This window comes from Pelophylax lessonae, assembly GCF_965119305.1.
Source record: "Pelophylax lessonae genome assembly, contig: HAP1_SCAFFOLD_440, whole genome shotgun sequence".
Lineage (NCBI taxonomy): Eukaryota > Metazoa > Chordata > Amphibia > Anura > Ranidae > Pelophylax > Pelophylax lessonae.
Window position 1 is genome coordinate 81,440 of NW_028119904.1, and position 13,989 is coordinate 95,428.

Sequence of the window (13,989 nt, forward strand, 5' to 3'; positions counted from 1 at the left end):
TCCAGCTTTGCGTTCACAGGCAGATCAGTGGGTGACACCGCTCAATTTATCAGTTGGTAAAGTGGTGACAACGGTGACAATCTACTGATCGCTGAAACAGGGCAAAATAACACACGTGCCATGCATGGCCCACGTCCTGAACTTGGTGGTGCAGCGATTGGTTGGCAAATACCCCGGGGTCCAGGACGTCTTGCGGCAGGCCAGGAAAATCTCGGCCATTTCCAAAGATCTTACACAGCCATGGCTCGCCTTGCTGACATTCAGCGGTGACACAACCTGCCCCTCAGACGTCTTATTTGTGACTGCCCGACGCGATGGAACTCAACGTTGTATATGCTTGATAGGCTGCTCCAGCAGAAACGTGCAGTTAATGACTACCTGTACGAACTCTGTGGCAGGACAGGTTCTGGGGAGCTTGGGTTTTTTTCACCTCGCCAGTGGCTGCTCATGCAGGACGCATGCAGACTTCTGCGGCCATTCGATGAGATCACCAAACTGGTCAGTCATGGCCAGGGCGCCATTGGTGACATCATACCTTACACCTTCTTTCTGGAGCGTGCATTGCGTTGTTTCATTGATCAAGACGTCGAGGAGCAGGAAGATGAGGAAGTTGCAATGTTGGATGAATTCCCGGGGAGTGCTACTCCATATGAGACAAGTCAACAACCGGAGTCTGAAGAGGAGTCAGAGGAGGATGGGTCTGGGGGGGATGAGGAGGAGCAAGAAGAGCATGCTTTAAACCTTTCTGGGATCCCTGGTGTTATCCATGGATGGGGGGAGGAGGACGACATTATCCTGGATGACAAACTGGAGCCAGGCCACTACACTGCTTCCAGTTTAGTGCGAATGGGGGCCTTCATGCTCCAGTGTTTTAAGGGGGACCCCGTATAAAAAGCATAAAGGCCAAGGACCAGTACTGGGTGGCAACGTACTTAGACCCCCGGTACAAACACAAAATGGTGGAAATGTTACCACCATCACAGAGGGCGGTCAGAATGCAGCACTTCCAGGCCTTGCTGCGGGAAATGCTGCATTCAGCTTTTCCGTGTGCTGGCAGAGGAATTTCCAGTCACAGAGAAACAGTTGCGGGTAGCAATCCAACAGCGCCTGCAAGAAGAGGGCGGTTTGAAGATGTCTTGGTCACTTCAGATATGAGATCCTTCTTTCAGCCGAACCATCGACAGCTGTACTCCGGATCCAGCATCCGGGAATGCCTAGACCGACAGGTGTCCGACTACGTCGGGTTAACGGCCGATGTGGACGCTCTGAGGAGTGATGAACCCCTGGACTACTGGGTGGGCAGGCTTGACCTCTGGCCAGAGCTTGCACAATTTGCAATGGAAATGTTGGCTTGCCCCCGTCCAGTGTTCTGTCTGAAAGGACGTTCAGCGCAGCAGGGGGGGGATCGTGACCGATAAGCGCACTCGCCTAGCTCATGATAGTGTAGACTACCTCACATTTATAAAAATGAATGAGGCATGGATCTCTGAGGAATTCAACACATGTGACCAGTAGACCAGGTTTCATCAAAATTCCTCATGCCAGGCCACAAATATCCGCCAGACCGCCATCCACCCACAACAATTCCTGGTCCTTGGCTTCGCTACATACTGCGGCATAAAAGACATTTCATGTCCATTGAATGCCTAATTTTTGGTCCTTTCAGGGCCGACAATTATTTTTTCTGTGAATGCCTAATGAACCTTAAGCCACAGAATACAAAGTTCTTTGCTGTCAGGTAAACCCATGTGGGCTAATTTTTGGGGCCTGGAATGGCCGACACTTACTTCTGTATCCTGTGAATGCCTAATTTTTCAGACTAGAAATGAAAATCAATGGGTCTGTAAAGGTTCCGCCAAATTGTGGAATGGATGCGGACCCATTTTACAGATGTGTGATTGGACCCTATATGTATTAGACATGTATTTACCGGCTGCTGTCAGTTCTGGCTGATTTATGAAAGGAAATATATATATTTTTTCGCTGTAATAAAAAAAAAAAAAAAATTTCGGGCAACTTTTTCAATTGCAATCCTTCTGTTATGACATTGTCCATGTGCTGGGACTATTTGTGCACAGCTAGTACGTCTTTTGTGGCTGCAAATATGACCTAAAGGTTTTTAAAGTTCGCCTCCTATTAAAGTCAATGGGGCCCGCCGCAAACTCGCGGTTCGCAGACTTTTGAGAAAATTTGCGGCTGGCGTTCGCGAACCGCCCCGACCATTGTTCGTCCATCTCTACCAGCCAGCCACACCCACCCACCCCTGTATCAGCCAGCCACACTCACAGGCTGCCAGCCAGCCATTTAGCATTAAACAAAAATTAACATGTTCAGTACCAGATTTGTGTCAAAAATTTTCTTTATTTTTCAAAACTTTAAATTTACAAAATATCGGCCCATATCAGCCGATACCAATACATTGTAACCAAAATATCGGTATCGGCCCTGAAAAAAACATATCGGTCTATCCCTAGTCAGAGTTGGAGGGTAATAAAATATGGGGTGATGGGATATCAGGGTTAGAGGGCCAGAAGATGGGAGGTCACAGGGTCATATGTTGGAGTCACAGGGTTAGATGATGGGGTCACAGGGTCAGATGACGGGGTCACAGGGTCATATGATGGGGTCAAAGGGTCAGGGTCACAGGTTCAGATGATGGGGTCACAGGGTCAGAAGTGGGGTCACAGGGTTAGGGTCAGATGATGGGGTCAAATGGTCAGATGATGGGGTACGGGGTCACAGGGTCAGATGATGGGGTCAGAGGGTCACAGGGTAAGGGTCAGATGATGGGGTCACAGGGTCAGATGACGGGGTCAAAGGGTCAGATGACGGGGTCCCAGGCTCAGATGATGGGGTTACAGGGTCAGATGACGGGGTCACAGGGTCGGATGACAGGGTCACAGAGTTAGGGTCAGATGATGGGGTCACAGGGTCAGATGACGGGGTCACAGGGTCCGATGACGGGGTCCCAGGCTCAGATGATGGGGTCACAGGGTCAGATGATGGGGTCACAGGGTCGGATGACAGGGTCACAGAGTTAGGGTCAGATGATGGGGTCACAGGGTCAGATGATGGTGTCACAGGGTCAGATGATGGGGTCACAGGGTTAGGGTCAGAGAGTCAGATGATGGGGTCAGAGGGTCACAGGGTAAGGGTCAGAGGGTCAGATGATGGGGTCACAGGGTCAGATGACGGGGTCAAAGAGTCACATGACGGGGTCCCAGGCTCAGATGATGGGGTCACAGGGTCAGATGACGGGGTCACAGGGTCGGATGACAGGGTCACAGAGTTAGGGTCAGAGGGTCAGATGATGGGGTCAGATGATGGGGTCACAGGGTCAGATGATGGGGTCACAGGGTCCGATGACGGGGTCCCAGGCTCAGATGATGGGGTCACAGGGTCAGATGATGGGGTCACAGGGTCGGATGACAGGGTCACAGAGTTAGGGTCAGAGGGTCAGATGATGGGGTCACAGGGTCAGATGATGGTGTCACAGGGTTAGGGTCAGAGAGTCAGATGATGGGGTCACAGGGTCAGATGATGGGGTCAGAGCTGGGGGTACAGGGGAGGGTGGGAATGCCTTTGGCCAGCTTGAGGGAGAAGTCGATGTTTGGGTAGCCTTGGGTCAGGCAGCCCATGGACACCACATCCACATGGGGGCCCAGGAACTGCAGAACGTTGTGGGGGGTCACCCCTCCGGAAGCCTCCACCACCACACTGGGGTACACCGTCTTCACCGAGAGCGCTGCATGATGGAGTGACTAGGAGGGAAGAGATACAAGGAGAACATTAATGATCACTGACAACCCCCGGCAACCAATCAGAGGCTTACTAATCCTATCCAGCAAACACTGCAGCTGTGCTAATGTCAGTGGTTGGAGTAAGGAAGGGTTAGACCCCCCGTCCGGTTTGTACTGCCGCCTGTGTCTCCTCTGGGGAGATTCATCCACTGATACACTCTGAGATCTCTGATCCCCCGCAGCAAGAATCCAGAGAGAACCTCACATGGTCACTGGGAGTGTATTACCTGAACCCTCTGGGTGTGATCGATGTCATGTCCCATCCCCCCAATTCTCCACCTTCGTAAGGGCTGAGGGCCTATTAATATACCTGGATGTCTTTATCCTTCACACCCCAAGTATGAGGAGTAATATATAGTATGTGGGGTAATATGGAGTATGTGGGGTAATATATAGTATGTGGGGTAATACAGAGTATGCGAAGTAATATGGAGTATGTAGAGTAATATAGAGTATGTGGGGTAATATGGAGTATGTGGGGTAATATGGAGTATGGGATTAATGTGGAGTATGTGGGGTAATATGGAGTGTGTGGAGTAATTTGGAGTATGTGGAGTAATATTGAGTATGTGGAGTATGTGGGGTAATATGGAGTAATATGGAGTATGTGGGATAACATAGAGTAGGTGGGGTAATATGGAGTATGTGGAGTAATATGGAGTATGTGGAGTAATGTGGAGTAAGTGAAGTAATATGGAGTATGTGGAGTAATATGGAGAAAGTGGAGTAATATGGAGTATGTGGAGTAAGTGGAGTAATATGAAGTATGTGGAGTAATATGGAGTATGTGGGGTAATATGGAGTATGTGGGGTAATATGGAGTATGTGGAGTAAGTGGAGTAATATGGAGAATGTGGAGTAATATGGAGTATGTGGAGTAATATGGAGAAAGCGGAGTAATATGGAGTATGTGGAGTAAGTGGAGTAATATGGAGTATGTAGGGTAATGTGGAGTAATATGAAGTATGTGGAGTAATGTGGAGTAATATGAAGTATGTGGAGTATGTGGAGTAATATGGAGTATGTGGGGTAATATGGAGTATGTGGAGTAATGTGGAGTAAGCGGTGTAATATGGAGTATGTGGAGTAAGTGTAGTAATATGAAGTATGTGGAGTAATATGGAGTATGTGGAGTAATATGAAGTATGTGGAGTAATATGGAGTATGTGGGGTAATATGGAGTATGTGGAGTAATATGGAGTATGTGGGGTAATATGGAGTATGTGGAGTAATATGGAGTATGTGGGGTAATATGAAGTATGTGGAGTAATGTGGAGTAAGCGGTGTAATATGGAGTATGTGGAGTAATATGGAGAATGTGGAGTAATATGGAGTAATGTGGAGTAATATCGAGTATGTGGAGTAAGTGGAATAATATGGAGAATGTAGAGTAATATGGAGTATGTAGGGTAATATGGTTGGGGGTATAGTCAGTCTATGGTTGGGGGGTATAGTCAGTCTATGGTTGGGGGGTATAGTCAGTCTATGGTTGGGGGGTATAGTCAGTCTATGGTTGGGGGGTATAGTCAGTCTATGGTTGGAGGGTATAGTCAGTCTATGGTTGGGGGGAATAGTCAGTCTATGGTTGGGGGGTATGGGGGTATAGTCAGTCTATGGTTGGGGGTATAGTCAGTCTATGGTTGGGGGGAATAGTCAGTCTATGGTTGGGGTTATAGTCAGTCTATGGTTGGAGGGTATAGTCAGTCTATGGTTGGGGGGAATAGTCAGTCTATGGTTGGGGGGTATGGGGGTATAGTCAGTCTATGGTTGGGGGTATAGTCAGTCTATGGTTGGGGGGAATAGTCAGTCTATGGTTGGGGGGTATGGGGGTATAGTCAGTCTATGGTTGGGGGGGTATAGTCAGTCTATGGTTGGGGGGTATAGTCAGTCTATGGTTGGGAGGTATGGGGGGTATAGTCAGTCTATGGTTGGGAGGTATGGGGGGTATAGTCAGTCTATGGTTGGGGGGTATAGAACATAGAAACATAGAATGTGTCGGCAGATAAGAACCATTTGGCCCATCTAGTCTGCCCAATATATCTGAATCCTATGAATAGTCCCTGGCCCTATCTTATATGAAGGATAGCCTTATGCCTATCCCATGCATGCTTAAACTCCTTCACTGTATTTGCAGCTACCACTTCTGCAGGAAGGTTATTCCATGCATCCACTACTCTCTCAGTAAAGTAATACTTCCTCATATTACTTTTAAACCTTTGCCCCTCTAATTTAAAACTGTGTCCTCTTGTGGTGGTTTTTCTTCTTTTAAATATGCTCTCCTCCTTTACCGAGTTGATTCCCTTTATGTATTTAAAAGTTTCTATCATATCCCCTCTGTCTCTTCTTTCTTCCAAGCTATACATGTTAAGGTCCTTTAACCTTTCCTGGTAAGTTTTTTCCTGCAATCCATGGACTAGTTTAGTAGCTCTTCTCTGAACTCTCTCTAGAGTATCTATATCCTTCTGGAGATATGGCCTCCAGTACTGCGCACAATACTCCAAGTGAGGTCTCACCAGTGTTCTGTACAGCGGCATAAGCACTTCTCTCTTTCTACTGTTTATACCTCTCCCTATACATCCAAGCATTCTGCTGGCATTTCGTGCTGCTCTATTACATTGTCCTCCCACCTTTAAGTCTTCTGAAATAATTACTCCTAAATCCCTTTCCTCAGATACTGAGGTCAGGACTGTGTCAAATATTCTATATTCTGCCCTTGGGTTTTTACGCCCCAGGTGCATTATCTTGCACTTATCCACATTATGTATAGTCAGTCTATGGTTGGGGGGTATAGTCAGTCTATGGTTGGGGGGTATAGTCAGTCTATGGTTGGGGGGTATGGGGGGTATAGTCAGTCTATGGTTGGGGGTATAGTCAGTCTATGGTTGGGGGGTATAGTCAGTCTATGGTTGGGGTTATAGTCAGTCTATGGTTGGGGGGTATAGTCAGTCTATGGTTGGGGGTATAGTCAGTCTATGGTTGGGGGGTATAGTCAGTCTATGGTTGGGGGGTATAGTCAGTCTATGGTTGGGGGGTATGGGGGGTATAGTCAGTCTATGGTTGGGGGTATAGTCAGTCTATGGTTGGGGGGTATAGTCAGTCTATGGTTGGGGGTATAGTCAGTCTATGGTTGGGGGGTATAGTCAGTCTATGGTTGGGGGTATAGTCAGTCTATGGTTGGGGGGTATAGTCAGTCTATGGTTGGGGGGTATAGTCAGTCTATGGTTGGGGGGTATGGGGGGTATAGTCAGTCTATGGTTGGGGGTATAGTCAGTCTATGGTTGGGGGGTATAGTCAGTCTATGGTTGGGGTTATAGTCAGTCTATGGTTGGGGGGTATAGTCAGTCTATGGTTGGGGGTATAGTCAGTCTATGGTTGGGGGGTATAGTCAGTCTATGGTTGGGGGGTATAGTCAGTCTATGGTTGGGGGGTATGGGGGGTATAGTCAGTCTATGGTTGGGGGTATAGTCAGTCTATGGTTGGGGGGTATAGTCAGTCTATGGTTGGGGGTATAGTCAGTCTATGGTTGGGGGGTATAGTCAGTCTATGGTTGGGGGTATAGTCAGTCTATGGTTGGGGGGTATAGTCAGTCTATGGTTGGGGGGTATAGTCAGTCTATGGTTGGGGGGTATAGTCAGTCTATGGTTGGGGGGTATGGGGGGTATAGTCAGTCTATGGTTGGGGGTATAGTCAGTCTATGGTTGGGGGGTATAGTCAGTCTATGGTTGGGGGTATAGTCAGTCTATGGTTGGGGGGTATAGTCAGTCTATGGTTGGGGGTATAGTCAGTCTATGGGTGGGGGTATAGTCAGTCTATGGTTGGGGGGTATAGTCAGTCTATGGTTGGGGTTATAGTCAGTCTATGGTTGGGGGGTATAGTCAGTCTATGGTTGGGGGTATAGTCAGTCTATGGGTGGGGGTATAGTCAGTCTATGGTTGGGGGGTATAGTCAGTCTATGGTTGGGGGTATAGTCAGTCTATGGTTGGGGGGTATAGTCAGTCTATGGTTGGGGGTATAGTCAGTCTATGGTTGGGGGGTATAGTCAGTCTATGGTTGGGGGGTATAGTCAGTCTATGGTTGGGGGGTATAGTCAGTCTATGGTTGAGGGGTATAGTCAGTCTATGGTTGGGGGGTATGGGGGGTATAGTCAGTCTATGGTTGGGGGTATAGTCAGTCTATGGTTGGGGGGTATAGTCAGTCTATGGTTGGGGGTATAGTCAGTCTATGGTTGGGGGGTATAGTCAGTCTATGGGTGGGGGTATAGTCAGTCTATGGTTGGGGGGTATAGTCAGTCTATGGTTGGGGTTATAGTCAGTCTATGGTTGGGGGGTATAGTCAGTCTATGGTTGGGGGTATAGTCAGTCTATGGTTGGGGGTATAGTCAGTCTATGGTTGGGGGGTATAGTCAGTCTATGGTTGGGGGGTATAGTCAGTCTATGGTTGGGGGGTATAGTCAGTCTATGGTTGGGGGTATAGTCAGTTTATGGTTGGGGGGTATAGTCAGTCTATGGTTGGGGGGTATAGTCAGTCTATGGTTGGGGGGTATAGTCAGTCTATGGTTGGGGGTATAGTCAGTCTATGGTTGGGGGTATAGTCAGTCTATGGTTGGGGGGTATAGTCAGTCTATGATTGGGGGGTATGGGGGTATAGTCAGTCTATGGTTGGGGGGTATGGGGGGTATAGTCAGTCTATGGTTGGGGGGGGTATAGTCAGTCTATGGTTGGGGGGTATAGTCAGTCTATGGTTGGGGTTATAGTCAGTCTATGGTTGGGGGGTATAGTCAGTCTATGGTTGGGGGGTATAGTCAGTCTATGGTTGGGGGGTATAGTCAGTCTATGGTTGGGGGGTATAGTCAGTCTATGGTTGGGGTTATAGTCAGTCTATGGTTGGGGGGTATAGTCAGTCTATGGTTGGGGGGTATGGGGGGTATAGTCAGTCTATGGTTGGGGGGTATGGGGGGTATAGTCAGTCTATGGTTGGGGGGTATGGGGGGTATAGTCAGTCTATGGTTGGGGGGTATAGTCAGTCTATGGTTGGGGGGTATAGTCAGCCTTGGGCCAGGAAGGGGGCAGACAGTTGAAGAGCAGGGTGGGGAGTTTGGTACCTCTGGGGTAAAATTATCCAGCATGATGATATCCACTCCAGATTCCGCAGCTTCCAGAGCCTCCTTCTCCGACCGACACTCCACCTCCACCTTCAGAATGTGACCCGCCACCGAGCGCACCCTCCGCACCGCCTACGGGGACAAGAGGGGGACATCACATATCCACTGTCCATCACCTCCATAATACACTGAAAGCCCAACAAAGAGACCCTCAGAGATCACAGACAACCCCACCATCACCTCTACTGACCCCCACCATCACCTCTACTGACCCCCACCATCACCCCTACTGACCCCCACCATCACCTCTACTGACCCCCACCATCACCTCTACTGACCCCCACCATCACCTCTACTGACCCTCACCATCACCTCTACTGACATCTGACCTCCACCATCACCTCTACTGACCCCCACCATCACCTCTACTGACCCCCACCATCACCCCTCTGTGCCCACCATCACCTCTACTGACCCCCACCATCACCTCTACTGACCCTCACCATCACCCCTACTGACATCTGACCTCCACCATCACCTCTACTGACCCCCACCATCACCTCTACTGACCCCCACCATCACCCCTCTGTGCCCACCATCACCTCTACTGACCCCCACCATCACCTCTACTGACCCCCACCATCACCTCTACTGACCCCCACCACCACCTCTACTGACCCCCACCATCACCTCTACTGACCCCCACCATCACCTCTACTGACCTCCACCACCACCCCTACTAACCCCCACCATTACCTCTACTGACCCCCACCATCACCCCTCTGTGCCCACCATCACCTCTACTGACCCCCACCATCACCCCTACTGACCCCCACCATCACCTCTACTGACCCCCACCATCACCTCTACTGACCCCCACCATCACCTCTACTGATGCCCACCATCACCTCTACTGACCCCCACCATCACCCCTACTGACCCCCACCATCACCTCTACTGACCCCCACCATCACCTCTACTGATGCCCACCATCACCTCTACTGACCCCCACCATCACCTCTACTGACCCCCACCATCACCCCTCTGTGCCCACCATCACCTCTACTGACCCCCACCATCACCCCTACTGACCCCCACCATCACCTCTACTGACCCCCACCATCACCTCTACTGACCCCCACCATCACCTCTACTGATGCCCACCATCACCTCTACTGACCCCCACCATCACCCCTACTGACCCCCACCATCACCTCTACTGACCCCCACCATCACCTCTACTGATGCCCACCATCACCCCTACTGACCCCCACCATCACCTCTACTGACCCCCACCATCACCTCTACTGATCCCCACCATCACCTCTACTGATGCCCACCATCACCTCTACTGACCCCCACCATCACCCCTACTGACCCCCACCATCACCCCTACTGACCCCCACCATCACCTCTACTGACCCCCACCATCACCCCTACTGACCCCCACCATCACCTCTACTGACCCCCACCATCACCTCTACTGACCCCCACCATCACCCCTCTGTGCCCACCATCACCTCTACTGACCCCCACCACCACCTCTACTGACCCCCACCATCACCTCTACTGACCCCCACCATCACCCCTCTGTGCCCACCATCACCCCTACTGACCCCCACCATCACCTCTACTGACCCCCACCATCACCTCTACTGACCCCCACCATCACCCCTACTGACATCTGACCTCCACCATCACCTCTACTGACCCCCACCATCACCTCTACTGACCCCCACCATCACCTCTACTGACCCCCACCATCACCTCTACTGACCCCCACCATCATCTCTACTGACCCCCACCATCACCCCTCTGTGCCCACCATCACCCCTACTGACCCCCACGATTACCTCTACTGACCCCCACCATCACCCCTACTGACCCCCACCATCACCCCTGCTGACCTCCACCATCACCTCTACTGACCCCCACCATAACCTCTACTGACCCCCACCATCACCCCTACTGACCCCCACCATCACCCCTGCTGACCTCCACCATCACCTCTACTGACCCCCACCATCACCTCTACTGACCCCCACCATCACCTCTACTGACCCCCACCATCACCCCTCTGTGCCCACCATCACCTCTACTGACCCCCACCATCACCCCTACTGACCCCCACCATCACCCCTGCTGACCTCCACCATCACCTCTACTGACCCCCACCATCACCTCTACTGACCCCCACCATCACCCCACTGACCTCCCCATCACCCCCACTGACCTCCCCCTGTCACCCCTACTGTCCTCACCATCACCTTTACTGACCTCCAATATCCCCCCTGCCGCATGTCCTCTATCCTCACTCCTGTCATTTGTCCCCCATCATCAACCCCACTATCACCTCTATATGTCCTCCACCATCTCCCTTACAGTGAGCCCCCCACCATAACCCCTGCTGAATGTCCCCCACCATCACCCCTTCTGTGTGTCCCCCCCACCATCACCCCTTCTGTGTGTCCCCCCCACCATCACCCCTTCTGTGTGTCCCCCACCATCACCCCTTCTGTGTGTCCCCCACCATCACCCCCTTCTGTGTGTCCCCCACCATCACCCCTTCTGTGTGTCCCCCACCATCACCCCTTCTGTGTGTCCCCCACCATCACCCCTTCTGTGTGTCCCCCCACCATCAACCCTTCTGTGTGTCCCCCACCATCACCCCTTCTGTGTGTCCCCCACCATCACCCCCTTCTGTGTGTCCCCCCCACCATCACCCCTTCTGTGTGTCCCCCACCATCACCCCTTCTGTGTGTCCCCCACCATCACCCCCTTCTGTGTGTCCCCCACCATCACCCCTTCTGTGTCCCCCCCACCATCACCCCTTCTGTGTGTCCCCCACCATCACCCCTTCTGTGCGTCCCCCACCATCACCCCTTCTGTGTCCCCCCCACCATCACCCCTTCTGTGTGTCCTCCACCATCACCCCTTCTGTGTCCCCCCCACCATCACCCCTTCTGTGTGTCCCCCACCATCACCCCTTCTGTGTCCCCCCCCCACCATCACCCCTTCTGTGTGTCCTCCACCATCACCCCTTCTGTGTGTCCTCCACCATCACCCCTTCTGTGTGTCCCCCACCATCACCCCTTCTGTGTCCCCCCCACCATCACCCCTTCTGTGCGTCCCCCCCACCATCACCCCTTCTGTGTCCCCCCCCCACCATCACCCCTTCTGTGTGTCCCCCACCATCACCCCTTCTGTGTCCCCCCCCCCACCATCACCCCTTCTGTGTGTCCTCCACCATCACCCCTTCTGTGTGTCCCCCACCATCACCCCTTCTGTGTCCCCCCCACCATCACCCCTTCTGTGCGTCCCCCCCACCATCACCCCTTCTGTGCGTCCCCCACCATCACCCCTTCTGTGTGTCCCCCACCATCACCCCTTCTGTGTGTCCCCCACCATCACCCCCTTCTGTGTGTCCCCCCCACCATCACCCCTTCTGTGTGTCCCCCACCATCACCCCTTCTGTGTGTCCCCTCCACCATCACCCCTTCTGTGTGTCCCCCACCATCACCCCTTCTGTGCGTCCCCCACCATCACCCCTTCTGTGTGTCCCCCACCATCACCCCTTCTGTGTGTCCCCCCACCATCAACCCTTCTGTGTGTCCCCCACCATCACCCCTTCTGTGTGTCCCCCCCACCATCACCCCTTCTGTGTCCCCCCCCACCATCACCCCTTCTGTGTGTCCCCCCCACCATCACCCCTTCTGTGTCCCCCCCCCACCATCACCCCTTCTGTATGTCCCCCACCATCACCCCTTCTGTGTGTCCCCCACCATCACCCCTTCTGTGCGTCCCCCACCATCACCCCTTCTGTGTGTCCCCCCCACCATCACCCCTTCTGTGTCCCCCCCCCACCATCACCCCTTCTGTGTGTCCCCCACCATCACCCCTTCTGTGTGTCCCCCACCATCACCCCTTCTGTGTGTCCCCCACCATCACCCCTTCTGTGCGTCCCCCACCATCACCCCTTCTGTGTGTCCCCCACCATCACCCCCTTCTGTGTGTCCCCCACCATCACCCCTTCTGTGTGTCCCCCCCACCATCACCCCTTCTGTGTGTCCCCCACCATCACCCCTTCTGTGTGTCCCCCACCATCACCCCTTCTGTGTGTCCCCCACCATCACCCCTTCTGTGTCCCCCCCACCATCACCCCTTCTGTGCGTCCCCCCCACCATCACCCCTTCTGTGTGTCCCCCACCATCACCCCTTCTGTGTGTCCCCCCCACCATCACCCCTTCTGTGTGTCCCCCACCATCACCCCTTCTGTGCGTCCCCCACCATCACCCCTTCTGTGTGTCCCCCCCACCATCACCCCTTCTGTGTGTCCCCCACCATCACCCCTTCTGTGTGTCCCCCACCATCACCCCTTCTGTGTGTCCCCCACCATCACCCCTTCTGTGTGTCCCCCACCATCACCCCTTCTGTGTGTCCCCCACCATCACCCCTTCTGTGTGTCCCCCACCATCACCCCTTCTGTGTGTCCCCCACCATCACCCCTTCTGTGTGTCCCCCACCATCACCCCTTCTGTGTCCCCCCCACCATCACCCCTTCTGTGTGTCCCCCACCATCACCCCTTCTGTGTGTCCCCCCCACCATCACCCCTTCTGTGTGTCCCCCACCATCACCCCTTCTGTGTGTCCCCCACCATCACCCCTTCTGTGTGTCCCCCACCATCACCCCTTCTGTGTGTCCCCCACCATCACCCCTTCTGTGTCCCCCCCACCATCACCCCTTCTGTGCGTCCCCCCCCACCATCACCCCTTCTGTGTGTCCCCCACCATCACCCCTTCTGTGTGTCCCCCCCACCATCACCCCTTCTGTGTGTCCCCCACCATCACCCCTTCTGTGTCCCCCCCACCATCACCCCTTCTGTGTGTCCCCCACCATCACCCCTTCTGTGTGTCCCCCCCACCATCACCCCTTCTGTGTGTCCCCCACCATCACCCCTTCTGTGTCCCCCCCACCATCACCCCTTCTGTGTCCCCCCCACCATCACCCCTTCTGTGTGTCCCCCACCATCACCCCTTCTGTGTGTCCCCCACCATCACCCCTTCTGTGTGTCCTCCCCACCATCACCC

At 53.0% G+C, this 13,989-nt stretch overlaps 1 protein-coding gene across 2 annotated transcripts in view; it reads right to left on the bottom strand.

The window, feature by feature from the left end:
* Positions 1-3,526: 3,526 nt before the first annotated feature.
* QPRT (quinolinate phosphoribosyltransferase) overlaps positions 3,527-13,989 on the bottom strand; it is a 31,469-nt gene continuing 21,006 nt past the window's right edge. The window contains exons 3-4 of one of the 2 annotated variants that reach the window (XM_082276283.1): positions 8,902-9,033; positions 3,527-3,761 (exon numbers count right to left, since the gene is read on the bottom strand). In XM_082276283.1, coding sequence (XP_082132409.1) covers positions 3,534-3,761; positions 8,902-9,033 — 360 coding nt within the window. In that variant the 3' untranslated portion in view covers positions 3,527-3,533. The remainder of the gene's footprint in view (positions 3,762-8,901; positions 9,034-13,989) is intronic. The other variant, XM_082276284.1, reaches the window with a different exon arrangement.